This window comes from Salvelinus namaycush, chromosome 1 (assembly GCF_016432855.1).
Source record: "Salvelinus namaycush isolate Seneca chromosome 1, SaNama_1.0, whole genome shotgun sequence".
In the NCBI taxonomy this organism is placed as follows: domain Eukaryota; kingdom Metazoa; phylum Chordata; class Actinopteri; order Salmoniformes; family Salmonidae; genus Salvelinus; species Salvelinus namaycush.
Window position 1 is genome coordinate 24,036,308 of NC_052307.1, and position 27,973 is coordinate 24,064,280.

A 27,973-nucleotide genomic window follows, 5' to 3' on the forward strand; every position below is an offset into this window, starting at 1 on the left:
AATCTTACCTCATTTGCACACACTGTATATAGATTTTTTTATATTGTGTTATTGACTATGTTTGTTTAGTCCATGTGTAACTCTGTGTTGTTGTTTGTGTTGCACTGCTTTGCTTTATCTTGGCCAGGTCACAGATGTAAATGAGAACTCAACTAGCCTACCTGGTTAAATAAAGATGAAATATAAAATATAATCCCTCTGATACAGCGTATCTCCAGCAAGTCTTGGTAGCCAAGTGGACATGCTTTCCCGAGGGGAGTGGCCAGAAATACTTTACATTGGCTGACATGACTGTGCCCCTCTGTGAGTCATACTGTCTCAGTACTGACATCATCGAGAGGCTATTGGCTCTGGTCATCAAACCACAGATAGTATTGATGAGTGATCGGGAGTATGGTGGTGGTGGGGGGGGGGGGGGGGGGGGGGGGGGTAATTAGGAGAGAGAGACAGAGATACAAGAGATACAAAGGGAAGTCCAATTCAATTAAACCTGCATTAGTATTATTAAAAGCACACAGTAGCTTTTTCAGATCATGTAATAGCATCATAGAAAAGTTGTGGGTACTGTAAAAATGTACTATCAAATCAAATTTATTTATAAAGCCCTTCTTACATCAGCTGATATCTCAAAGTGCTGTATAGAAACCCAGCCTAAAACCCCAAACAGCAAGCAATGCAGTTGTAGAAGCACGGTGGCTAAAACTCCCTAGAAAGGCCAGAACCTAGGAAGAAACCTAGAGAGGAACCAGGCTATGAGGGGTGGCCAGTCCTCTTCTGGCTGTGCCGGGTGGAGTGTGGGATTACTATTAGTACCGAGTAGACACCGTTCCCAGGTAGATGCTCTTGCTGTAGTTTCTAAAGAAAGATAAATTAGTCATGGAGGTAACATCCCACCAGTATCGTCAGTCAAATAGATTTTTTTAAAGAACAACTGAGAAAGATACTGCGTCTCTCTACGCTACACCCCCCTGCTAATCTATTTTAATGTTCTAATCTACAGTCTTTGAAATGCAATAGAGCTTTGGCTGAAAAGGGATCAGAGTGGAAAAATACAAAAAATCTTCTGTTGCAATGACTGACTTTGTTCTTGACTCAGCCCAATGTGACGTGCTGGTGACATATGAAGGCTAGACTTCCATAGAAATACGTTGATACAAAGTTCCCACAAGGGCAAAGATGCTGCTCATTCATTTTCTCTCACAGAGAGACTCAGAGAGAGTGAGCAGAATGGGAACATAATCAGAATAATAGCTCCCTATTAGTGACTGTCATATTCTCACTGTTTTCTAGGAACACTTTTAGAAAAAAGGGTGTCCCCATTCCACAGAGGAAAGAGTTCTACCTGGAACCAAAAGGGGTCTTCAAAGGGTTCTCCTATGGAGACAGCTGAACAAACCTTTTTGGTTCTAGATAGCACATTTTTTTCTAAGAGTGAAGACACTGATGATGACTCAACATGGTCCTGTAAAGGATCCCCTGGAGCTTCTTCTAGAGTTCTTCTACACTGTTTGTTTTCAGAAGCTCTCATGAAAAGGGGTGGATTGATCGACCCAATGCTCTCCCTTCTCCACTCCACTATCAATTAGTGTGCCCTCATATTTATTTTATTTGACCTTAATTTAACAAGGCAAGTCATAACTAGATTCAGTCATAATTGGACAACTGCTTAGATACCACTGCTGCCATGGGGAATGCTTCAGGAAAATCATGATGCTTCTGGTGGACTAATTCTACATGTTGCCAGGATTCATTACCCCCATCTTTCTCACCATTGTGTCTCTCATAGGAAAGGAGCCTGGAGAAAGGGAGAAAGAGCCAACCCTGACCATACAAAGCAGACTGTCTCCACCTAGTGTGCTTGCCTGTAGCCTACAATTAAAAAAAATCTACATCATTTCTGCAACTCCAAGATCTCAGAGGTTATTAGGTAATACATACACTGAGTGTACAAAACATTAGGAACACCTTCCTAATATTGAGTTGCACCCCCTTTTGACCCCAGAACAGCATCAATTCGTCGGGGCAAGGTGTTGAAAGCGTTCCACAGGGATGCTGGCCCATGTTGACTCCAATGCTTCCCACAGTTGTGTCAAGTTGGCTGGATGTCCTTTGGGTGGTGGACCATTCTTGACACACATCGGAAACCCAACATTGTTGCAGTTCTTGACACTCAAACCGGTGCGCCTGGCACGTACTACCATACCCTGTTCAAAGGCACTTCAATCTTTTGTCTTGACCATTCACCCTCTGAATGGCAGACGTACACAATCCATATCTCAATTGTCTCAAGGCTTAAAAACCCCTATTTCACCTGCCTCTTCCCCTTCATTTACACTGATTGGAGTGGATTTAACAACTGACCTCAATGAGGGAGCTTTTTCCTGGATTCACCTGGTCAGTCTGTCATGGAAAGAGGTGTTCCTAATGTTTTTTACACTCAGTGTAAAATTCAAGTACATGAATTATCAAAAGAATGGTGACGGCGCATAAAGACGGAGGAAATCAGATATGTGTCTTTGTTTTGAACACTATCCATAGACTTTTCAAACTACGGAGCACGACATGGTTCAATGTGCCTATAAATCAGCACAATTTACTTTTTCTTATTTTATTTTTATTGCTGCCGTCTTGGAGCTAAAATTGGGATCATGTATACTGTGCTAATGCCAAACAAAAAATTAGTAATGGAGAGCACTGTAAAATACAGCGAACTTAGCAAATGAGTTGTTTGTGGTAAAGTACATGGGGGTCGTCATCTTCAAGCATCTTCGCCATTCAAGACAAATCTAATGAACAGCAAACTACTACAGTGAAGAACATTGACTATTCACCTTAAGATTTAAAACAGTGATTTATACTTACTGGATTAAATGTAACATTGAATTGAAATAGTAGTTATTACAATGGGAACATGAGATTCCTGACATTTTAATTTATACATATGTGTTTATTTACCGGTATGTATGTACAGTATTTTATGACTACCAAAACTAAAACAGTATCTGCTAGCACAATAAGTATTAGACAATAATTGTTATTAGAGAGACACATCAATTGTTTTATTTTTTATTTTTATGTTTAAAACCATTTAAGTCAACACTGATAGTATTCAACGTCGTCAGGAATAAGTATTCCAAAATCCCAAAACATACATGGTCAACAGTTTATCACAAGATGGGAGGGAGGGCAACGACAGTGCTAAAAATCTGAAATAAAAAACAAACACTATAGGAAACCTCCCCACCGGCAATTTACTTACAACACATAGCTTGGCATAACAACCCAAACCTGACAAGGCAAGGAGGAGGAAAGAATACAATGCTTGTACAGTATACAGAGAACTGGTCAGAGAAATGAGGAGCCTACTGTAAATGTCCCTACTGTACCGTTCACAGTGTCGAGTGAGTGGTTAATAAACATTGGCTTGTGGTCTAGTGTAACATTGTTCATACTCTGATGCGTGGCACTAACAGTAAGGTCTAATGTGAATAGGTAAGAGGGTAAAGCGAGTGATGATGGAGCGAGCACCTGTTAAAAGTGGCTCCCATCGTCAACACTCACAGGGCTAAGAGGAGGTGCTATTCTAGTGACTCCAACAATAAGGACAGGAGTCAAACCACATCATTAGTGTAAATAGCTTTTTTCTCTGGATCTCAAAGCACTACATGAACTAGCTTGGTCACTGACAGAGGTTAACAGGTATTTGTACTAGCTTGGTCACTGACAGTGCTTAACAGGTATTTTTCATAAATACATGGTTCTTAAAGCGTACTATCAATCAATACTTTATAGAATAGGCAGGCAAGTGATATTGAACAAACATTCTGAAAAAACAACAAAAACAAACATATCAAATACAAAATCAACATTGCATTTCCACAGATTCACCTTTTGCACTTTAGCAGATAGAAAACGAAGACTTGTGTCATGTAATAGCCGACTCCGCTCCCCCGTAAAGTAGTTTCACAAAGCTTGAATTGCTGTGGTTGAGTGGAAAAAGTAGGCACCACCATCTGCACATACACAGCATTGATCAAATAGCACCTGGTGCAGAGAGGTTGTTAGGGGCAACCTTCTATCGAGCATGGCTGTCAGTGTCATAAGAAAATAAACAGCAGTGTGAATATAGGAAGCCTGGTGTCTCGGCGACCTTTAACTTCAGACAGCTCGTGAAAAGAGAGAAGAAAAAGGAGGAAAGAGGCAAAATGTCTCGTCAGTTTTTTGGGGGGGGGTGAAGGTTCTCCCTGCTGCCATGTATTGTGCATGCTTTATGTCAAAGGTGTTCCGACTGAGGGGAGTGAGGAGATGAATGGTTTAACCATCTCCCTTGACTTCTGCGCATTCCATCAGCAGACAAGCTAAGATCTAAGAGTCAATATTTCAGAGATTGAAGTAGTGTTTTAGCTCTAGACACGATCAAAAATGTATAATATTAACAACAAAAACATTACAACAATACAAAAAGTGCAGCAATGAGACAAAGTAAGATAGAAGTGAATTTGTTCAGCTGAAAGTTCTGTTGTAATACTGACCAGAAAGTCAGGCTATGGAAGGACAATAACTAGAACTCACAGCTGTTTAAAAATCATACAAATACTGCAAACTGACTTAGTGAGGTAAAAACGTTATCCGAGTTCCTTCAACAACACTATTTTACAGCCTCGAAAATATAAAAGCATTTGTGAAACCTTCCATTTACTTATAGGATGGAAGAAAAACAATAACCGATGTACTATAGTTAAACATGCCATGTGTCTTTGACAGTGATCTAATGCAATGGCTCTGAGTTTACAATACATTAGGAACACCTGCTCTTTCCATGACAGACTGACAAGGTGAATCCAGGTGAAAGCTATGATCCCTTATTGATGTCACTTGTTAAATCCACTTAAATCAGTGTAGATGAAGGGGAGGAGACAGGTTAAATAAGGATTTCTAAGCCTTGAGACAATTGAGACATGGATTGTGTATGTGTGTCATTCAGAGGATGAACGGGCAAGACAAAAGTGCCTTTGAACTGGGTATGGTAGTTAAGTGCTAGGTGTACTTTTTCATGCTCAACAGTTTCCTGTGTGTATCAAGAAAGGTCCACCACCCAAAGGACATCAATCCAACTTGACACAACTGTGGGAAACATTGGAGTCAACACGGGCCAGCATCCCTGTGGAACGCTAGAGGCTGTTCTGAGGGCAAAAGGGGGTGCAACTCAATATTAGGAAGGTGTTCCTAATGTTTTGTACACTCAGTGTATATACAGAAAAACATCAATTCACTTGACTCTTCTTTAAAAAAAATGAAAAGATTGCATATGGCATGTAGGTAATAGAAAACAAAACATTGAGTGCTATTTCTTTTTTTTTCTTTGAATGAGGTGACAGAGCGGTTAAGTAAGAATGAAGATGGATGGAGTGTTTTGACCACCAGCTTGCAGTTAAGTCAGGGAGACGGGACTACAATAGATGAAGCTTTGTTGGTTGTGATGGTTGGTCTGGGAGCTGAGGTGGATCCTCCTGCTCCGCTCCTCTCCTCCCTAGCTCAGCTGACAGTAGAGCTTAACCCAGGCTGGTGATGTTGGACCTACCACCAGGGGGCGCTGCAATGCGCTGGGTGTTGCGGCGGGGAATGTTATCATCAACTTGTGCACCTGGCATGAGAGACAAGAGAAAAGAAAGTCAGTTACACTACATGACCAAAAGTATGTGGACGCCTGCTTGTCAAACATCTCATTCCAAAATCATGGACATTAATATGGAGTTGGTCCCCCCCTTTGCTGCTGTAACAGCCTCCACTCTTATGGGAAGGCTTTCTACTAGAAGTTCAGCCACATGAGCATTAGTGAGGTCGGGCACTGATGTTGGGCGATTAGGCCTGGCTCGCACTCTGCGTTCCAATTCATCCCAAATGGGTTCGATGGGGTTGAGGTCAGGGCTCTGTGCAGGCAAGTCAAGTTCTTCCACACTGATCTCGACAAACCATTTCTATATGGACCTTGCTTTGTGCACGGGGGCATTGTCATGCTGCCACAAAGTTGAAGCACAGAATAGTCTAGAATGTCATTGCATGCTGTAGCATTAAGATTTCCCTTCACTGGAACTAAGGGGCCTTGCCTGAACCATGAAAACCAGCCCCAGACCATTATTCCTCCTCCACCAAACTTTGCAGTTGGCAATATGCATTGGGGCAGGTAGTGTTCTCCAGGCATCTGCCAAACCCAATATGGTACAATGTCAGGCCAAATGATAATACTTGTGTGCTTACACATCATAGTATTATGCTATTCCTATTGATATTCCATGTGGAGCTGTGAGAGAAACGTTGAGCTGTACTGACCAGACAAGCTGAAGCCAGACTGGTGCAGGTTACGGACGGGCTGGGGAGCCTGCTGCTGTTGCTGCTGCTGCAGCTTGGCTGGAGAGGTCTTCACCGAGGTGACCGGGGTCATGACCTTAGGTGTCACATTCTCACACACCGGCCCGTCATAGAGACCCCTGGGGACCCCACTCAGCTCCGTCAGCTGGGAGGACAGAAAGACAGACGAGATAACAGCATCAGTTCGGCTGTTCAAGTTCATCACTGTCAGTGAGAATGGTAATTAACAATCAACCATCTATATTCTATTCAATGTCAGTTTCACTGCACTATAAACTCACCCTGCTGCGAGCCTTTATCCTCCTGTAGACATGGTCAGGGAAGGGCTTGCGGCTCACATAGCGCCCACAGCCCTCAGTGGTATGGAGGTTGCCCTCTTCCAACACTATTTTGCCCTGGCTGACCACCACCAGGGGAGCTCCACGCACCTCGGTGCCTTCGAAGATATTATACTCCACAGCCTGCAAAAGAAGAGCTTTGATGAGAAGACTTTCAAATAGACTGACAAAGTACAAGAGGGCAAATCACAGAGAAAGACAGCACTTACTCTACTTTCACATGCACATTGCAAACCCCCAAAAATATTTCAAAGATTTGAGGCCTTTTTCCATATGAATTTTAGTCTAGGCCCTTATATATTCAATGAATTGTGCCAGCATGGTAACTGTGGCATTCAGCTGACATCATCAGGAGAAACTAGTGCTGATGTAGCCAGCTAGCTCCTCTAAATGAAAGAAAGTGGTGACTCATTGAGGGATAACTCAGGCCCTGTCTGCATGAGCTGTTCTCTAACAACTCATTTCAGGTCAGTAGATTTTACTTAATGGTTTGTCTCAACACTTCGTAGGAAAAAGGCTTCAATGTTTCATATGAAAATGGGTAAGAATTGTTTGATCCAAACTGAGTCTTACATACAGTAGGTGGGACTAAAACCATGTATAAACACCACGGTTATGATATGGTTAGTACAGTGTGGGTTGGCCAGGCTCTCACCAGGTTGTGACTCTTGGCAGAGATGATCTTGCTGACGTCTGGGTCCCAGAGGACCAGGTCGGCGTCAGAGCCCACTGCAATGCGGCCCTTACGGGGGTACAGGTTGAAGATCTTAGCTGCGTTGGTGCTGGTCACAGCCACAAACTGGTTCTCGTCCATTTTTCCAGTCACCTAAGGGAATAAGAAGACAAGGCATTGTCACTTCCTTACTAACAAGACAGCTGCAAACGTTCACTTGAACAACTGAGAACCCCTTGATGACATGAATGACTGCATCACAAATGGGGAAAGTAAATTGATTGTTAATTCTACAAAATCTATATCTATTTACAAAGACAGGATCAATTTGAAAGAAGAATGTTTGATTGTGGTATGTTTGATTGTAGGAAAACCAGCAAAAAAATGTCAGTAGGGTGTGCCTCACCACACACTTGTCCCAGATGAGGGAGAGTCTCTCCTCAGTGCCGTTGGTGCCTTCTGGGATGAGGGTGAAGTTGTCTTTGCCCACAGCACGCTGGGAGGTGTGGAACGTGCAATGAGCACTACCAGTCACCTGCAGGTCACCACTGGAGAGGAACAAAGGATGGAGGGAGAGAGAGAATGAGACACTCCACTGAGTGATATGACTTTCCATGGGCCTCATTTATCAACCGTGCGTACATTTCTTTAAAAAATTCTCCCTGACTGTCTAGCTTTCATTTCTGTGATTATTAGTGAGCTGTAAACAGTCAAGAAACTGTATGAAATGTAGGTCCATTATCATTTTCTACACAGTTTTGATTGGATTATAGTCATCTTAAAGTATACTGAGTTCGTTCCCCACCCCAAGAATGTATAAAACGTTATTGTTTTAATTCAAACCACCGGTGGGCCAGATTGGACCCCCTCGCGGGCCTTATGTTTGACACCCCTGTTATAGCATCTGAAATTAAATAGGCTTGGCTACGATGTCGCGCTCCTAATCCTATCGCACAGCAATACTGTAGCCTACCCGTACTGTCACATACTGTCGAGGTGAACAGCCTATTTACTTTTGAGCCTGCTTAGCTATTGAATGAGCGATTGATAAATGGTAGCCTACTATTTGTTGTGTAATGGGAATAATTCAAACCAGTTATGTCAGAAAAGGAGAGACATGTCCTGCAATTTGATTATGATTTAGGCCTATATAATAAAATTAAAATAAACATATTAGATGACATGCTGCTTGCTATGCGATCTCCTCTTAGGGACCTTAGCATAGTAATTTGGATTGTTTTTCTTTACTATTTAAATCAACTGAATAGTAATGTTTGAAGAGTGACAAAGACTGCCCGAGAGAATGTGCACGGGGGGAATTCATGTTCAAGTCTTAAAAAGTAGAAACATCTCAAGGTATTTGCGTGGAGATACACACACTTTCCCATCAAGTTCAAAATCGATAAATACCAACCTTTGCGGGAAAACTGGAATATATATATATATTTTTTTAAACCTTTGATAAATGAAGCACCAGGAGGCTAGAATGACATATCACCTTCTGGTGGAGGATGTGTGTAAGTAACACATGATTACTGCTTATCTCTGTGTTGAGTAGAGGTACATAGTGTAAATGGAGCACCTACCAGGAGAGCAGTGAGTTGAGATAGTCAGGGGTGGTGGGGTCAGGGCTGAGGGGTGGGGAGGTGACGAAGGCAGCTGCCTTGGCCCAGTTCTTACTCCAGTAGTGGGTTCCGTCCGTGCCCAGGCTGGCAGAGATAGGCTCTCCATACACCACAGCACCTAGAGTACCACAGAACACAGCAAAACACCAGGTCAGAGGGCTTGTGCCCTGTCTCCAAAGCAGGACTGATTTACAAGGGGAATCATTTATGTGCGATTTGACATTTAGTGTACCTTAAAACAGACGGGTAGCCTAGCAGTTAGGACTGCTGAGCCAGTAACCGAAAGGTTGCTGGTTTAAATCCCTGAGCCGATTAGGTGAAAAATCTGTCAATGTTCCCTCTTAACCCTTATTGCTTCAGGATCGCCGTCAATAATGGCTGATCCTTGGCTCTGACCACACTCTCCGGGGGTTTCTCAGGGGCAATGGGGTATGCAAAAAAAGAATTTCCAATTCGCACGTGTGAAATAGGACAAATGTAAGCACACACATTACTATTATTAAACAGTAGTTACGATACACAAACCACACAAACCACAGAGAGCAATCAATAGAAAACATGTTACATTAGTCCATCACTTCTTTCTCTTTACTATTACCCTTTTTCCTGGCCAGGGCGATGACATCAGCAGCACTCTTGCTCATCACCTTGGTGATGTAGAGGGGGCAGTTGGTCTGATTGGCCACAGTGACTGACCGGTTGACTGCTTCTGCCTCCACCTACACAACAGAGACAGACACAGAGAAAGGGAGTTCAGACCAGACTCAGTGACCTTCATGTTGAGTTACGGACTTCTTCACTGCTGCAGCATTTACCAAAATGCTGACTAGGCATTCTGGAAGAAGCAAGCATAGGAAAAGAAAACTCAAGAGACTTGACTCTCACATTCGCTGTTCAGTTACTTCTGTAGTGAGTTCTGTTAAAGGAGAAGTTTGCTTTTTAACAACCAAATCCTTAAATAGCATGTCATAGAAAAATCCAGAGACTTATTTTTGCAATTGAACTTTTTATATTTTTTATTTACTGCAACCAGCGATTCACTTTCTCTTCCTCGTTGTGGAGTACAGAGGCTCTGAAAAAGCATGAACAAAGGCGCTAAAAACACTAAAATATGTAATTTTAGAAAACGCAAACGCTCCCAGTATAGTCATGCAGGTGCAGGTCTTTAGATGTTGTACACATTAAATCGTGTCATTCTGAACTTTATCCGCGATGGTATATTCCATTTCGTTGCGACTCAAGCTTTTCCCCCATCCAGCATTTCCATTCACTGTGTAACCTGCTGCTAGAATGGACGGAGAGGTATAGCTCAAGTCGCAATAAAATGGAATATAATGTTGCGGAGAAAGTTCGGAATGACACAATTTCATGTGTACAACATCTAAAGACCTGCATGACTATACTGAGAGCGTTTGCATTTCTAAAATGACTTATTTTAGTGTTTTTGGAGCCTTTGTTAATGTTTATTCGGAGCCCCTGTACTGCGCAACGAGGAATAGAAAGTGAATCGCTGGTTGTGGTACATTTCGATTTTTTTTTGATAAATTGCAAAAAAAAAAGTGTCTGGACCTCCGGAAGCCCTGAGGCCCAAGGCAAAAAATGAAAACTTCCAAGAAGACTCTTGGAATCATCTAGTTTGAACGACTTAATAAAAAAAAAGTTGTTTGAACAAGATACTAAGAGATACTAAGTCGTTCAAAAGAGGTACAAAGTTGTTTCAATTACTTATTATCTTGTTTGAACGACTTAATTGTTATCTTGTCTAATTAGGCGACATTTGTTATGCAGCTTGTCAGACTGTGTAATGGTTGCTGCAGCCATTCATTCACTGATTTGATCGATTGATACGATTATTAATTGACAGTTCTTTGATAGCCTAAAGCAGGGCTGCTTATGAATGCCAGAGCATGTAAGTGGACAAATGTGGAGCAAGGAGCAGAGCGTAATTCGAACAGATTATAAAAAATGGTGTTGGCCTTCTCTCCCGCTCCAATGTCGCTGTAGCCTTCTCTCACGCTGCAATTTCGCTCTGGTACTGCTCAGCAACAAGCTCTGGGCCTGCTCTGCCAAGCATTTTTTGTTTCTTTATCACTATTCTTTTAATTAGGGCTACTCGGTTGTAATTATTTAGTCTACCCCACCCACAGTAAATCTATTTAATATTCTACTTTCTGTAGTTTCTATTTTGAAGGACTTCAAATATATTAAAGGCTTTTTTAGGTGAGCAATACATAAGCTACTGTAAAATGTATTTAGGTTTTTCTTGGAATAGAAACCCCATAATATAAATCAATTTAATGAAGCAAAAATATCAGAAAAAAATAAATAAAGGCCAGTATCAGCTTCTTTTTTAAATGAGAATAAATAATAGAAAACTGCAGGGGTCAAATGATTTGTGCACAGAAGCAAGCACCAATAAGCTTCATATGAGCACTCTACGAATTAAATATCATTATTATCACTATTATAAAGAAAGAAAAATACACATGTAAAAGCTTAATTACATAAAGGAATATTACTGGGAATATATACATAATATAAAGAAGAAAAAGGAGAATGGAATATATATGAAAAGCCTCCAATTAAAAAATACGTGGATACTATTTCAAAACATTTTTTAAATGTTTTACAGAGTCTATTATGCATCATTATTATTATTTTGATTGGAGAAAGAAAACAAGTAAGCGGCCAGTATGGTGCAATAAACTTTAGTGAACTATTTAGAGAAAATATTTACAAAATACAGTGCATTCGGAAGGTATTCAAACCCCTCTAATTTTCCCACATTTTGTTACGTTACAGCCTTATTCTAAAATTGATTAATTTGAATAAACTGAAATATTGCATTTACATAAGTATTCAGACCCTTTAGACAGTACTTTGTTGAAGCACCTTTGGCAGCGATTACAGCCTCAAGTCTTCTTGGGTATGACGCTACAAGCTTGGCACACCTGTATTTAGGGAGTTTCTCCCATTCTTCTCTGCAGATCCTTTCAAGCTCTGTCAGGTTGGATGGGGAGCGTCGCTGCACAGCTATTTTCATGGCTCTTCAGAGATGTTCGATCGGGGTCAAGTACGGACTCTGGCTGGGTCACTCAAGGACATTCAGAGACTTGTCCCGAAGCCACTCCTGCGTTGTCATCAAATCAAAATCAAATGTATTGGTCACATACACGTGTTTAGCAGATGTTATTGCGGGTGTAGAGAAATGCTTGTGTTTCTATCTCCAACAGTGCAGTTATATCTGACAAGTAATATCTAAACATTTTCCAACAATACACACAAATCGAAGTAAAGGAATGGAATTAAGAATATATACATATTTGGATGAGCAATGTCAGAGCAGCATAGACTAAGATACAGTAGAATAGTGTGGTGCCAGGAAAATAACCTCTCACTCAACGTCAACAAAACAAAGGAGCCGATCATGGCCCTCACCTTCCTGTAAGCTGTCTCGTCATTGTTGGTAATCAGGCCTACTACTGTTGTGTCGTCTGAAAACTTGATGATTGAGTTGGAGGAGTGCGTGGCCACGCAGTCATGGGTGAACAGGGAGTACAGGAGGGGGCTGAGCACGCACCCTTGTGGTGCCCCAGTGTTGAAGATCAGCGAATTGGAGGTGTTGTTTCCTACCTTCACCACCTAGTGGCGGCCCGTCAGGAAGTCCAGGACCCAGTTGCACAGGGCGGGGTTCAGACCGAGGGTACTATGGTGTTGAATGCTGAGCTATAGTCAATGAACAGCATTCTTACATAGGTATTCCTCTTGTCCAGATGGGATAGGGCAGTGTGCAGTGCGATGGCGATTGCATCGTCTGTGGATCTATTGGGGCAGTAAGTAAATTGAAGGGGGTCTAATGTGCCAGGTAAGGTAAATGTGGTATGATCCTTGACTAGTCTCTCAAAGCACTTCATGATGACAGAGGTGAGTGCTACGGGGTGATAGTTATTTAGTTCAGTTACCTTTGCTTTCTTGGGTACAGGAACAATGCCGGCCATCTTGAAACATGTGGGGATACCAGACTGGGATAGGGAGAGATTGAATATGTCCGTAAACACTCCAGCCAGCTGGTCTGCGCGTGCTCTGAGGACGCGGCTAGGGACGCCGTCTGGGCCGGCATCCTTGCGAGGGTTAATACGCTTAAATGTCTTACTCATGTCGGCCACGGAGAGCCCACAGTTCTTGGTAGCAGGCCGCGTCGGTGGTACTGTGTTATCCTCAAAGCGGGCAAAAAAGGTGTTTAGCTTGTTCAGAAGCAAGACGTCGGTGTTCACGACGTGGCTGGTTTTCCCTATGTAGTCCGTGATTGTCTGTAGACCCTGCCACATACGTCTCGTGTCTGAGCCATTGAATTGCGACGCCACTTTGTCTCTATACTGACGTTTTGCCTGTTTGATTGCCTTATGGAGGAGGGAATAACTACACTGTTTGTATTCTGCCATATTCCCAGTCACCTTGCCATGGTTAAATGCGGTGGTTCGCGCATTCAGTTTTGCGCAAATGCTGCCATCTATCCACGGCTTCTAGTTAGGGCAGGTTTAATAGTCACAGTGGGTACAACATCTCCTATACACTTCCTGATAAACTCAGTTACCGTATCAATGTAATCATCAATGTTATTCTCAGATGCTACCCGGAACATATCCCAGTCCCAGTGATCAAAAATAATCTTGAAGCGTGGATTCCGAATGGTCAGACCAGCGTTGAATAGTCCTTAGCACGAGTACATCCTGTTTGAGTTTCTGCCTATAGGAAGGGAGGAGAAAAACGGAGTCATGATCAGATTTGCTGAAGGGAGGGCGGGGGAGAGCCTTGTAGGCATCCCGGAAGTTGAAGTAGCAATGGTCAAGTGTTTTAGCAGCGCAAGTACTGCAGTCAGTGTTGACAGAACTTTGGTAGCATTTTCCTCAAATGTGCTTTGTTAAAATCCCCAGTTTCAATAAATGCGGCCTCAGGATATGTGGTTTCCAGTTTACATAAAGTCCAGTGAAGTTATTTTATGGGCTGTCGTGATATCGGCTTGAGGGGGAATATACACGGCTGTGACTATAACCAAAGATAATTATCTTGGGAGGTAATACGGCCGTCATTTGATTGTGAGGTATTCTAGGTTGAGTGAACAAAAGGACTTGAGTTTCTGTATGCTATCACAATCACACCATGAGTAGTTAATCATGAAACATATACCCCCGCCCTTCTTCTTCGCGGAGATATTTATTGCTGTCTGCACGATGAACTGAGAACCCATCAGACAGTATATCCAGATAGAGCCATGTTTCTGTGAAACAGAGTATGTTACAATCCTTGATGTCTCTCTAGAAGGAAATCTTTGCCCTGAGCTCGTCACCTTCAATATCCAAAGACTGAACATTAGCGAGCAATATACTCGGATGCGGGTGGTGTGCTCGCCTAGAAGTCCACTCCGAATACCTCTTCTCCGCCGGCGGTGTTTTGGATCAGCCTCTGGAATCAATTTAATTGCCCTGGGGGGTAAGAACAACGGATCCGATTCGGTAAAGTTATATTCCTCGTAATGCTGGTGAGTTACCGCCGCTCTGATATGCAAAAGTTCTTCGCGGCTGTCTGTAATCACACAAAACAAATCTGGGCTAATAATGTAAGAAACAACACATTAAAAAAAAAAAAAACTAAAAAGTTGCCTAGGGGCTGGAAGCATGGCGGCCCTATCTATCGGCGCCATGTGCTTAGGGTCGTTGTCCTGTTGGAAGGTGAACTTTCGGCCCAGTCTGACGTCCTGAGCGCTCTGCAGCAGGTTTTCATCGAGGATCTCTCTGTACTTTCAGTGGCAGGGACTGCTCTGTTAATCTTTCCCTCGATCCTGGCAAGTCTCCCAGTCGCCTCCACTGAAAAACATTCCCACAGCATGATGCTGCCACCACCATGCTTCACCGTAGGGATGGTGCCAGGTTTCCTACAGACGTGACACTTGGCATTCAGGCCAAATAGTTCAATCTTTGTTTCATCAGACCAGATAATCTTGTTTCTCATGGTCTGAGAGTTCTTTAGGTGCCTTTTGGCAAACTCCAAGTGGGCTGTCATGTGCTTTTTACTGAGGAGTGGCTTCCGTCTGGCCAATCTACCATAAAGGCCTGCTTGGTGGAGTGCTGCAGAGATGGTTGTCCTTCTGGAAGGTTTTCCCATCTCTCTGTCAGAGTGTTTATCGGTTTCTTGGTCACCTCCCTGACCAAGGCCCTTCTCCCCCGATCGCTCAGTTTGGCTGGGCGGCCAGCTCTAGGAAGAGTCTTGGTGGTTCCAAACTTCTTCCATTTAAGAATGATGGAGGCCACTGTGTTCTGGGGGACCATTGATGCTGCATACATTTTTTAGTACCCTTCCCCATATCTGTGCCTCGACACAATCCTTTCTTGGAGCTCTACGGACAATTCCGTCAACCTCATGGCTTGGTTTTTGCTCTGACATGCACTGTCAACTGTGGGACCTTATGTAGACAGGTGTGTGCCTTTCCAAAACATCCAATCAACTGAATTTACCACAGGTGGGCTCTAATCAAGTTGTAGAAACATCAAGGATTATCAACGGAAACAGGATGCACCAGAGCTCAATTTCGAGTCTCATAGAAAAGGGACTGAATACTTACAGTTGAAGTCGGAAGTTTACATACACTTAGGTTGGAGTCATTAAAACTCGTTTTTCAACCACTCCACAAATTTCTTGTTAACAAACTATAGTTTTGGCAAGTCGGTTAGGACATCTACTTTGTGCATGACACAAGTCATTTTTCCAACAATTGTTTACAGACAGATTATTTCACTTATAATTCACTGTATCACAATTCCAGTGTGTCAGATGATTACATACACTAAGTTGACTATGCCTTTAAACAGCTTGGAAAATTCCAGAAAATGATGTCATGAATTTAGAAGCTTCTGATAGGCTAATTGACATAATTTGAGTCAATTGGAGGTGTACCTGTGGATGTATTTCAAGGCCTACCTTCAAACTCAGTGCCTCTTTGCTTGACATCATGGGAAAATCAAAAGAAATCAGCCAAGACCTCAGAAAAACAATTGTAGACCTCCACAAGTCTGGTTCATCCTTGGGAGCAATTTCCAAACACTTGAAGGTACCACGTTCACCTGTACAAACAATAGTACGCAAGTATAAACACCATGGGACCACGCAGCCGTCATACCGCTCAGAAAAGAGACACGCTCTGTCTCCTAGAGATGAACGTACTTTGAAGGGAAAAGTGCAAATCAATCGCAGAACAACAGCAAAGGACCTTGTGAAGATGCTGGATGAAACAGGTACAAAAGTATCTATATACAAAGTAAAATATATCCACATAACCTGAAAGGCCGCTCAGCAAGGAAGAAGCCACTGCTCCAAAACCACCATAAAAAAGCTAGACTTCGGTTTGCAACTGACCATGGGCACAAAGATTGTACTTTTTGGAGAAATGTTCTCTGGTCTGATGAAGCAAAAATAGAACTGCTTGGCCATAATGACCATCATTATGTTTGGAGGAAAAAGGGGGTGGCTTGCAAGCCGAAGAACACCATCCCAACCGTGAAGCACGGGGGTGGCAGCATCATGTTGTGGGTACTTTGTTGCAGGAGGGACTGGTGCACTTCACAAAATAGATGGCATTGTGAGGAAGGGAAATTATGTGGATATATTGAAGCAACATCTCAAGACATCAGTCAGGAAGTTAAAGCTTGGTCGCAAATGGGTCTTCCAAATGGACAATGACCCCAAGCATACTTCCAAAGTTGTGGCAAAATGGCTTAAGGACAACCAAGTCAAGGTATTGGAGTGGCCATCACAAAGCCCTGACCTCAATCCTATAGAACATTTGTGGGCAGAACTGAAAAAGGTAGTAATGATTTATTATTATTACTGCTACTACTGCATGAGGCTATAAAACTGCCACAGCAAGTTGATCACTGCAATGCAAGGATTTATTTTGCAACACGTCCGCCAAGTCTATCCATTACGCACGGTTTTCCCTCTCAAGTGCTCCTTCTCCAGGAGCTTTGCCTTATCATCAAATGAATAGGTTGTTGTCATCCATGCTATTGAAAATTGAACAGCTTCCTTATGTTTCAGTAAACCACTAGGCAACACATCAAAGATTAAACTAAGTGTCATCATGAAAGTTTATTATCTCTTCATTTTATTTTGGTGATTAAATGTATTTTTTCTTGTTATTGTGAACTGTAGGCTATAACAAGTTAACCCATTCAACTGAAGGCCTATCACAAATCTCTTTTTGTAGGTGATTCCGATAGGCTAATAAATTGGTGATGACTACTTTTATTGGTGATGCCTACTTTAATTGCATGTTTAGGCTACTGTTAAAGAGCTCACATTGGCACGAAAAAAATAAAAAAAATAAAAAAGAGCTCACATTGGCTACTTCTCTGCCAGAGTTCATGAGATAACTAAACTAGTCCTACCGGTAAGGGATTCCATTATAATATCACATGACCTACCTACATTGATTCCATTGATGAAAAACCTCGTGTCGCACACATTTCATTCAACATTTCATTCTAGCTCACAATCAAGGAGGGCTGTGCATTCTAGAGAACTACCGATAATCTGCAATTTTTTTGTCTAACGGCCCTTCTCTATCGGCTTTGCAGGCTTTGCTGATAGTCCCTCTACATAGCAAAACTGTAGCCATGCCAGCCACCACTCCCCGCCTGAGACACGACACGAGCACTACACAATGCCGAGAAATGTCAGAAAACAGCAAGCTAGCTCATTTTCTAACAGAAAGGTGCAGTATTGAGAAATGGATGAATTGACACAGTGACCAAAATCGAACTCCTGTTGCAAATATTAGTTTAGTTAATTCACTAATAATTAGGCTTGTGTCGACATGCCCGGACATTCATGCAATAAGCAAGCTAGCTAAGCAGATAGCTATGTGACCTGTCAGCAAAAATTAGGATAACTAACCCTTTCATCTGTGGTGTTAGCTAGCTAGCCATATTAGCTACAATGCGAGCTAGCTGGCTAGATAAACATGGTGCTAAAATATCAGACAGGAGCTAATAGCCAATGTAGCTAGCAAACATTAGCTGGTTATCATTTTGAACAGGCACCATTTTCGGCAACGAGCCATCTGACTTGCGGTATAACGTTAGTTATTTACTGACGTGCTGATCTGACCAGCCGCAATCGTATCCATAAATTGACAGTTGAAAGTTGGATTAGATGATTGTCATAATAGGGAAAGAATGAAGTATTTTAAAATGCCCAAATAAAGGTTGGCAATAGGTTTAGCTAACTAAGAATCTTCTTGTATATTTATACACCAGCGCGTGTATTGAATGGCTCATATCTACCCAAATTATGGGTAGATATGAGCCATTGAAACAGAACGTGCATTGTTATTTCATATTTTTTCCTACCCTCGCTCTGCTTGTTAGATATTATGCACATTTATGGCTTGGTAGCAAATGTCATCGCCATTGAGTTGGTTTTCATAGTAGTAGTAAACAGCACCAAGTGATATGAGCGATGAGACGTGAGCAGTATTGGTTGCTCAATTTGTCGCTAGATTACGTACTAGTGACGTCAGAGTTAATTTGCAAATGTAAAACATTTTATTTAAATGTTTTATGCTTATGCTGTCCCTCAGTCTCTCATGGATTGATAAATTCTCCAAAGCAAAACTAAATAGAATGTTTCAAGGTGAACAAAAAGGAACCAATTAGATCATTAAACAGCACAGAAAAAACAAAGGTAGATAACTTTTTGAGAAAATACTATATTTTTATTATTATTATAGTTTATGCCTGGGAGACTTGTGGAATCATTAACAACAAGGAACCGCAGAACCATCTACTAGCCCTGGCCAGCTAGCTTTTCTGAACGCTGTGTCCCCTGCTCGCCCAGCATAATGGTGACTTCCGAACAGCACTCTGACTCACCTATTGCTGCTCTTTTGACCCTATGATCACTCGGCTACACAGCTGATGCCCCCTGGACTGTTTCATTAACACAGTACCTAATTATGTTTACCTGTCAGCCCAAGCCTCGAACTCAGGTCCTGTATGTACCTAACTGACCCGTTCTGCCCATTCATCGCCATTTACCCGTTGTTGTCTTAGCTCTCCTGATCAACACCTGTGATTGCTTTATGCCTCTCTCTAATGTCAATATGCCTTGTCTACTGCTGTCTTGGATAGTTTTTATTGTTTTATTTCACTGTAGAGCCCTCAGTCCCGCTCAAAATGCCTTAGATAGCTCTTTCGTCCCACCCCACACACATGCACCTCACCTAGGTTAATTGATGCCTCCAGAGACGAAACCTCTCTCATCGTCACGCAAAGCATAGGTTTACCTCCACTGTACTCACATCCTACCATACCCTTGTCTGTACATTATGCCTTGAATTCTCAGTCCCCAACGCACTAGACGACCAGTTCTTATAGCCTTTAGCTGTACCCTTATCCTACTCCTCCTCTATTCCTCTGGTTATGTAGAGGTTAACCTCTAGCCCCCCTTGAGCCCCCAGTTCTACTCCTATTCCCAGGCGCTATCATTTGTTGACTTCTGTAACCGTAAAAGCCTTGGTTTCATGCATGTTAACATCAGAAGCCTCCTCCCTAAGTTTTTTTCAACTTCACTGCTTTAGCACACTCCGCCAACCCTGATGTCCTAGCCGTGTCTGAATCCTGGCTTAGGAAGGAAATTAGGAAATTTCCATCCCCAACTACAACATTTTCCACCAAGATTGCAACTCCACCCCCTTTGGTAGTTCTATCTACTGCAGAGACAGCCTGCAGAGTTTTGTCATGCAATCCAGATCTGTGCCCAAACAATTCAAGCTTCTACTTTTAAAAATCCACCTTTCCAGAAATAAGTCTCTCACTTTTGCCACTTGTTACAGACCCTCCTCAGCCCCCAGCTGTGGCCTGGACACCATATTTGAAATAATTGCCCCCAATTTCTCTTCAGAGTTTGTACTGTTAGGTGACCTACACTGGGATATGCTTAACACCCCGGCCGTAGTACAATCTAAGCTAGATGCCCTCAATCTCACACAAATGATCATGGAACCTTCCAGGTACAACCCCAAATCCGTAAACACGGGCACCCTCATAGATATCATCCTGACCAACCTGCCCTCATTGCCTGCGTCCGGAATGGGTCTGCGGTCAAACGACCACCCCTCATCACTGTCAAACGCTCCCTAAAACACTTCAGCGAGCAGGTCTTTCAAATCGACCTGGCCCAGGTATCCTGGAAGGATATTGACCACATTCCGTCAGTAGAGGATACCTGGTTATTCTTTAAAAGTGCCTTCCTCACCATCTTAAATAAGCACGACCCATTCAAAAAATGTAGAACCAGGAACAGATATAGCCCTTGATTCACTCCAGACCTGACTGCCCTTGATCAGAAGAAAAACATCCTGTGGCGTTCTGCATTAGCACTGAATAGCTCCCGCAATATGCAACTTTTCAGGGAAGTTAAGTACTAATATACACAGGCAGTTAGGAAAGCAAAGGCTAGCTTTTCAAACAGAAATTTGCATCCTGTAGCACAAACTAAAGAAAGTTCTGGGACACTGTAAAGTCCATGGAGAATAAGAGCACCTCCTCCCAGCTTCCCACTCCTCTGAGGCTAGGAAACACTGTCACCACCGATAAATCCACGATAATTGAGAATTTCAATAAGCATTTTTCAACAGCTCTGCACCCCCCATAGCAACTTGCCCAAGCCTCCCCCATTTCTCCTTCACCCAAATCCAGATAGCTGATGTTCTGAAAGAGCTGGAAAATCCGGACTCCTACAAATAGGATGGGCTAGACAATCTGGACCCTCTTTCTAAAATTATCCGCCGCAATTGTTGCAACCCCTATTACTAGCCTGTTCAACCTCTCGTATCGTCTGAGATACCCAAAGTTTGGAAAGCTGCCGCGATCCTCCTCCTCTTCAAAGGGGGAGACACTCTAGACCCAAACTGTTACAGACCTATATCTATCCTACCCTGCCTTTCTAAGGTCTTCGAAAAGCCAAGTTAACAAACATATCACCGACCATTTCGAATCCCACCGTACCTTCTCCGCTATGCAATCTGCTTTCCGAGCTGGTCATGGGTGCACCTCTGCCACGCTCAAGGTCCTAAACGACATCATAACCGCCATCGATAAAAGACAATACTGTGCAGCCGTATTCATCGACCTGGCCAAGGCTTTCGACTTTGTCAATCACCACATTCTTATCGGCAGACTACACAGCCTTGGTTTCTCAAATGACTGCCTCGCCTGGTTCACCAACTACTTCTCAGACAGAGTTCAGTGTGTCAAATCGGAGGCCTGCTGTCCAGACCTCTGGCAGTCTCTGGGGGTGCCACGGGGTTCAATTCTTGGGCCGACTCTTTTCTCTGTATACATCAATGATATCGCTCTTGTTGCTGGTGATTCTATGATCCACCTCTATGCAGACGACACCATTCTGTATACTTCTGGCCCTTCTTTGGACACAGTGTCCAAACTGAACTCCAGACAAACTTCAATGCCATACAACACTCCTTCCGTGGCCTCCAACTGCTCTTAAATGCAAGTAAAACTAAATGCATGCTCTTCAACCGATCACTGCCCGCACCTGCCCGCCCGTCCAGCATCACTCCTCTGGACGGTTCTGACTTCGAATATGTGGACAACTACAAATACCTAGGTGTCTGGTTAGACTGTAAACTCTCCTTCCAGACTCACATTAAACATCTCCAATCCAAAATTAAATCTTCCTATTTCGCAACAAAGCATCCTTCACTCATGCTGCCAAACATATTCTCGTAAAACTGATCATCCTACCGATCCTTGACTTCGGCGATGTCATTTACAAAATAGCCTCCAACACTCTACTCAGCAAATTGGATGTAGTCTATCACAGTGCCATCCGTTTGGTCACCAAAGCCCCATATACTACCCACCACTGCGACCTGTATGCTCTCGTTAGCTGGCCCTCGCTTCATATTCGTCGCCAAACCCACTGGCTCCAGGTCATCTATAAGTCTCTGCTAGGTAAAGCCCCGCCTTATCTCAGCTCACTGGTCACCATAGCAGCACCCACCCGTAGCATGCGCTCCAGCAAGTATATTTCACTGGTCACCCCCAAAGCCATTACTCCTTTGGCTGCCTTTCCTTCCAGTTCTCTGCTGCCAATGACTGGAACGAATTGCAAAAGTCACTGAAGCTGGAGACTCATATCTCCCTCACTAACTTTAAGCATCAGCTGTCAGAGCAGCTCACAGATCATTGCACCTGTGCATAGCCCATCTGTAAATAGCCCACCCAACTACCTCATCCCCATATTTTTTTTGTTGCACCTTTGCACCCCAGTATCTCTACTTGCACATTCCTCTTCTGCACATCTATCCAGTGTTTAATTGCTAAATTTGTATTATTTTGCCACTATGGCCTATTTATTGCCTTACCTCCCTAATATTACTTAATTTGCATACACTGTATATAGACTTTTCTATTGTGTTATTGACTGTACGTTTGTTTATTCCATGTGTAACACTGTGTTGTTGTTTGTGTCGCACTGCTTTGCTTTATCTTGGCCAGGTCGCAGTTTTAAATGAGAACTTGTACTCAACTGGCCTACTTGGTTAAATCAAGGTGAAATAAAGAAATATATATATTTTTTAAATTACCTCACTCGCTGCTGCAGCGGGGAGAGGACCGGAGCGAAGAGGCCGGAGGGGCGGAGCGAAGAGGCCGGAGATCTGGCGCAAGTGATGGGTGCACACACACTCAGCCGAGCGGGCACAAACAGGGAAGTCGCTAAATCAAACAAAAGTCGCTGAGGCAGCCTTAATAAGTAGCTACATTTGTCGCTATACTCTTTTGCCAATAAAAGTCGCTGGAGGGGTCTGAAAACTCACAAAATCTCGCTGCAAAGTTGGCAACAATGGATGAGGAGATGTGAATAGGAACTAAGTTACAGTCGCTCATCCAATCGTAGCAGTAGGATCAAGTTATAACCCGTCTATTTCTTGACAGAGCTGAACTGGCCAATTGAGCTGTTTCGAGTTTCGTCCTGGCAGCTGAGTTGTTTCAAGATGCGGCCTGACAGCTACATTTTTTTTTATCCCGATCACTGAAAATGACAAATTATAGTTTCATAAACATCTGTGATCACAAATCATGACATTATGTTGGACCCATTTGCATTGAATATGTTATTTTATATTCTCAAACTAACAGCAGTGCCATTATGATGTCCTTCCATACAGGCGTGACATGCTGTAGTGATGCTCCTATGAGAATGTTGTTGATCAGTAGGATAATATCAGTCCCAAATGGAAGGCAAACAGATTTTTTTGTCATCTGAAGCATCAGACTCCACCGATCAGTCAAAACAAGCTCAATAACTCAATGCATGCACACACTCCTATTGAATATGCATTCATCTGTACTGTGAGTAAGCCTATTGTATGGCATCTTGATTTACCTAGTTAATCAAGAGATTTACCTTCCAAATAAAATTATTTTGTCATCAACATTTTCAAATTTAATGATATAAAATATTGGCCTCTGTTACCGACAAAAATTGGTATCGGAATGAGCCCTAAAAAAAATCCACATCGCTCATTCTCTAGTGTATTCTCTCCAGCAGTGGTGAAGTGTAGGGCTATGACTATGTAGCCTTGTGACACTGTCCTTCTGGACAGTCCCTATTGTATGTTGAAATCTCATTATCTTCCTGCAGATGACAGTATTGTGTCATGACCTGAGGGCCTACTTGTTTTCATTCTCTCACCTGTCTTTATTATAATAATAATAATATTGAATTTGTAAAGCGCATTTCCCATGCTTAATGCGCATGTGAAGCTTATTGGCGTTTGCTTCTGCGCGCAAATCATTTGACTGCTGCAGTTTGAGATGATTTATTCCCTTTTATTTATGAAAAGAAGCTGATACTGGCCTTTATTATTTACGGTTTATTTCTGATATTTTAGATTAATTAAATTGATTCATTTATATTATAGCGTTCCTATTCCAAGAAAAACAAAAATACATTTTACAGTAGCCTATGGATTGCCTACCTAAAACATCCCTGAATACATTTAGTCATTTAAAATAGAAATGACATATCCTAATGTTAAAAAGTAGAATATAAACTAGAAATAGGCTACTCTGGGTGGGGTAGGCTAAATAATTACAACCAAATAGACCTAATTAAAAGAACGGTGATAAAGGAAACAAAAAATGCTAGGCAGGGCAGAGCGAAATTGAAGCGGGAGAAGGTACACACCATTTTAAAAATCTGCTCAAATTACGCTCTGCTCCTCGCTCAACACTCGCCCAGTTACATGCTCAGGCTAAAGCAGGGCTGCTGTTGAATGCCAATCAAAAAACGGTCAATTATTAATCATATCAGTGGATGGAATCAGTGAATGAATGGCTGCAGCAACCATTACATGGTCTGACAAGCTGCATAACAAATTAGATTTAATTAGACAAAACAATCGTATTGTTTTTTACTAACTTGTTCAAACAAGATAATTAATAGAGTCTAAGTTCTTATTTTATTTATTTACTTCAGGGCTTCCATTTGGACCCATCTATAACATGAGATTTACATTAAAAATGTAGATGTGGTTGTAAAGCAACATTCTCCTTTAATATCATATAGCCTCTTTCTTGCTTTCCATGTAAAACAACCAAAGGCACACTTCAAGTTCAAGTAGAAGACTAATTGAAGCACAGCACTTGGCCAGAGGTCATAGTTACCTCCTCTGGGCGGCTCAGCACGTGACCCTCAGGGCCAGTGATGCCCAGCTCCAGGATCTTACGCTGCTCCTGCAAACACATCAGACAACAGCTTTAGTGGCTTGGCCTGTGGAGACAGCAAACTGGGACAATGTGATAGGATTTATTAGAAGTTCTGTTACCTCGGCAATGATGTCCCCGTTCTCTGCGTGCACCTGAGCGATGGCTCCCAAGTTTCTGATGACATTGAACACCTCGTACATCTACAGGAAGAGGAAAGCATCCTTTCAACACACAGGCCAGGGAACAAGGGGCTTTAGCAATGAGGACATTTACAATGTGTTTTTTGGTGGTCCAAGGTTTAGTGGAGATCTTTGTCAGAGCAAGACATGTTGGATGAGAATGTTAAATGCATAGATTAATTAATTTACTCTACTTCTTTAGGTTGACCACATGGTTCAACTCAGAATTCACATGGCAATCAACTAGGAATTGACAGCTGCAATAGGCCACAGGAAACTGTCAGGCAATCTTTCAGCACGTGTTACAAGAGTCATCCCCAGTGGCAGTCCTAACCACTAACCAGCCTGTGCTGAGTGGGAAAACTCAATACAGTGCCATTAACAAAGCTTTCCCAGAAATACATGTGCAACGTGAGAGAGATCAATCACCCCACAGAAAGACAATCCTTTATCTAGCAGTCAGATAGCAGTAGATATTCCAGAGGAGGTGAAGAAGGCTTCAATAATCTCATAATTGTTGGAGCAGTGACGTGCTGTAGTCACCAAATTTGAGATATGCACGTATAAATCCATGCAAATCCCCCATTGACATCAACTACTTTTTACACGTACTAATCTCAAATTAGGTTTCAGCCTTCAAAGAGTTTATAAGCAATGGGTAACACTTTACTTGACACGCAGTGCCATAACATGGTCATAACCATTAACTAATGTCATAACAGCTGACATAACCTGTCATAATATGGTCATAACATTGTCATAACCCATATATTTACACCTGTTGTGACATATATTGCATTATTTTATGGCTGGTTATGACACTTACATAAGAGTGTCAAAACCCACATTTATTCAAACTAGTTTTTTCCCTGCCAAGAAGTTTCCTTTCGTTTGAATGTTTGTTTCTTAAATCCTTTGTTGTTGTTGTAATAAATTATTTATAGTCATGTTTTATTCATCATATTTTAAATAACTTTATGACACTCATGAAGAATTATGACCATACTGTGTCACTTTACTTGGACTAAGAAAATACACTTTATTACACTGTCAAAAAGCATTATGACCTTAATAATCATACAAGCCAGATAGGCCTATCTCGTACACACCCTTATATCAGTCATCAGTCAAAAAGAGGGTGTCTGGTCCTGCTCCTGAAATCTGTTCCTGCATTCATCTCAGTCATCAGCAACAGGGCATTGGGGTAAGCTGCATGTCTGACATCAATGTGTACACAATTACAATGATAATTTAATATGGTCAACAACAAAAAAATTGATATAACATAAACATACTGTTGACACAGACTATGGTGTAATGGAATGTTTTTGCTTTGTGTGGTAGGTTTTGTGGGTTTTTACACTCTTATGTAGGTGTCATAACCAGCCATAAAATAACACAATATATATCATGACAGATCTAAATATATGTGTCATGACAGTGTTTCTGACCATATTATAACAGGTTATGACATATTATGACATGGTTATGACGCTGGGTGTCAAGTAAAGTGTTACCAAGCAAGATCATACAGAATATAATTTCATGCAATGCATTTACGCAAAGTGCAATGCAATCACAACTTTAAATGCATGCACAAGCCTCCACAAATGTTGACTCCTCCATCCGTCGGCAGTAAATCATACCAATCTGAAATGCTTCAAATCGTACCTGGGAGTCGGAAAGTTGGAAAACATCCTTATAAGCCAAATAGACCAGGAAAGAGTTGACACCTAAAGATAGAAAACTTATGAGCAATAGTAGCAATAGACAAAGGGTTAGCAAAGGGAGAGGAAAGGACAGTCACAGGAAGGAAATAAACCACAAGGAGAGTCTTAGTAGAAATCATAGCTCCCCCACCCCAACTGACATGAGTGAATGGGTGACAATGGTTTGTGTAATTGTGTTAGTTGCGTACCGTGGTCCTTCACCAGGCTCTCCATCTCCTCCTGCATGCCCTTGTGCCAGTTAGTGATGTCCACATGCAGGGAGTAGTCACAGCAGGACTTGCTGTCGGCCCATTCCCTCCACTGGTTGAACGCTGCCACCAGGCTCACACCTGGTTCTGGAACCACATGATCAACTACAGACAGACAGACAGACAGACACCATTGTCATTGAAACCACCTTAGCAGTAACATTATCGCGTTTTACAGAAGCCAGACATAATATTCAAAACCATGAGGCAACATGAATATCTGCAAAGGGTAAATTAGTAACAAATGTTTTGGCTGGTTGATATCGGTATTTCAGAATCTAGAGGTTTCTGTAAAGTGTGTCATTGGGGATGAAGCATTTCATTAGTACATACCTATCATGGTGGTTCCCCCAGCCAAAGCAGCACGGGTGCCCTGGTAGAAGTCATCTGCTGACACCATGCCCCTGTCTGGCATCTGGAAGCGTGTGTGCACATCTATGCCCCCGGGCATCACCATGCGTCCATGGGCATCAATGATCTTCACCCCACCAGGAACTATCAGGTTCTCTCCAATTTGCCTGAGGAGAAGAAATGTATTTAGAGAGGGAGAGACCAGAAATGATCAAAGGCATTACAAAATAAGATACTGTTTTTCCCCATATATATATAGCCAACAAAAGTGCCAACAATGGCGCTCGAACTAATAAGACTTACTTGATGACTCCATCCTCGATATAGATGTCAGCAAAGAAAGACTGGTCATCATTTACAATCTTTCCACATTTGATAAGGAGACGATCACTCTGTGAGAAGAGACGGAATTTAATTTGTGACTTAATTGTGTTAACAGCAATGAGCACCACAACCCATTGATGATAGATCTAAAAAGCATACTTCATATTGGACAAATTTGGCATGAAAGGTAAGCTAGCCAATACTCAACCCCAGCACATCCATCCATCCAGGAGAGCTTCAACAGAACCTAACTGAATAGAAGCACATCAGAGGCATACCATAAGGGACTAAAAAGCTCCACACAAGGATAGAGTCCTTAGTATGCATTTCTGTATAAAACAGCACTAG

The 27,973-nt window shown here is 42.3% G+C and overlaps 1 protein-coding gene across 1 annotated transcript; it reads right to left on the reverse strand.

Annotated features, from left to right (window-relative positions):
• Positions 1-5,188: 5,188 nt before the first annotated feature.
• On the reverse strand, positions 5,189-27,901 carry LOC120051082 (dihydropyrimidinase-related protein 2-like). The gene is made up of 14 exons (XM_038997732.1): positions 27,878-27,901; positions 27,605-27,723; positions 27,284-27,468; positions 26,891-27,055; positions 26,644-26,705; positions 24,913-24,993; positions 24,752-24,820; positions 9,604-9,724; positions 8,967-9,123; positions 7,787-7,928; positions 7,363-7,533; positions 6,651-6,830; positions 6,331-6,514; positions 5,189-5,644 (listed from the first exon to the last, which is right to left on the reverse strand). Exons 1-14 carry the CDS (start codon positions 27,899-27,901, stop codon positions 5,553-5,555), a joined length of 1,752 nt encoding a protein of 583 aa, XP_038853660.1. The 3' UTR covers positions 5,189-5,552.
• Positions 27,902-27,973: the final 72 nt, after the last annotated feature.

What these genes read in the sequence shown, in the direction of transcription:
- LOC120051082 (XM_038997732.1), bottom strand. Translation starts at nt 27,901, where the DNA reads ATGCCTCTGATGTGCTTCTATTCA. An exon ending in CGCCCTGGCCAGGAAAAAGG is followed by an intron (nt 9,124 to 9,603) that starts GTAATAGTAAAG and finishes GTGGTACTCTAG; the next exon opens with GTGCTGTGGTGTATGGAGAG. An exon ending in TCATCTGGGACAAGTGTGTG is followed by an intron (nt 7,534 to 7,786) that starts GTGAGGCACACC and finishes TTATTCCCTTAG; the next exon opens with GTGACTGGAAAAATGGACGA.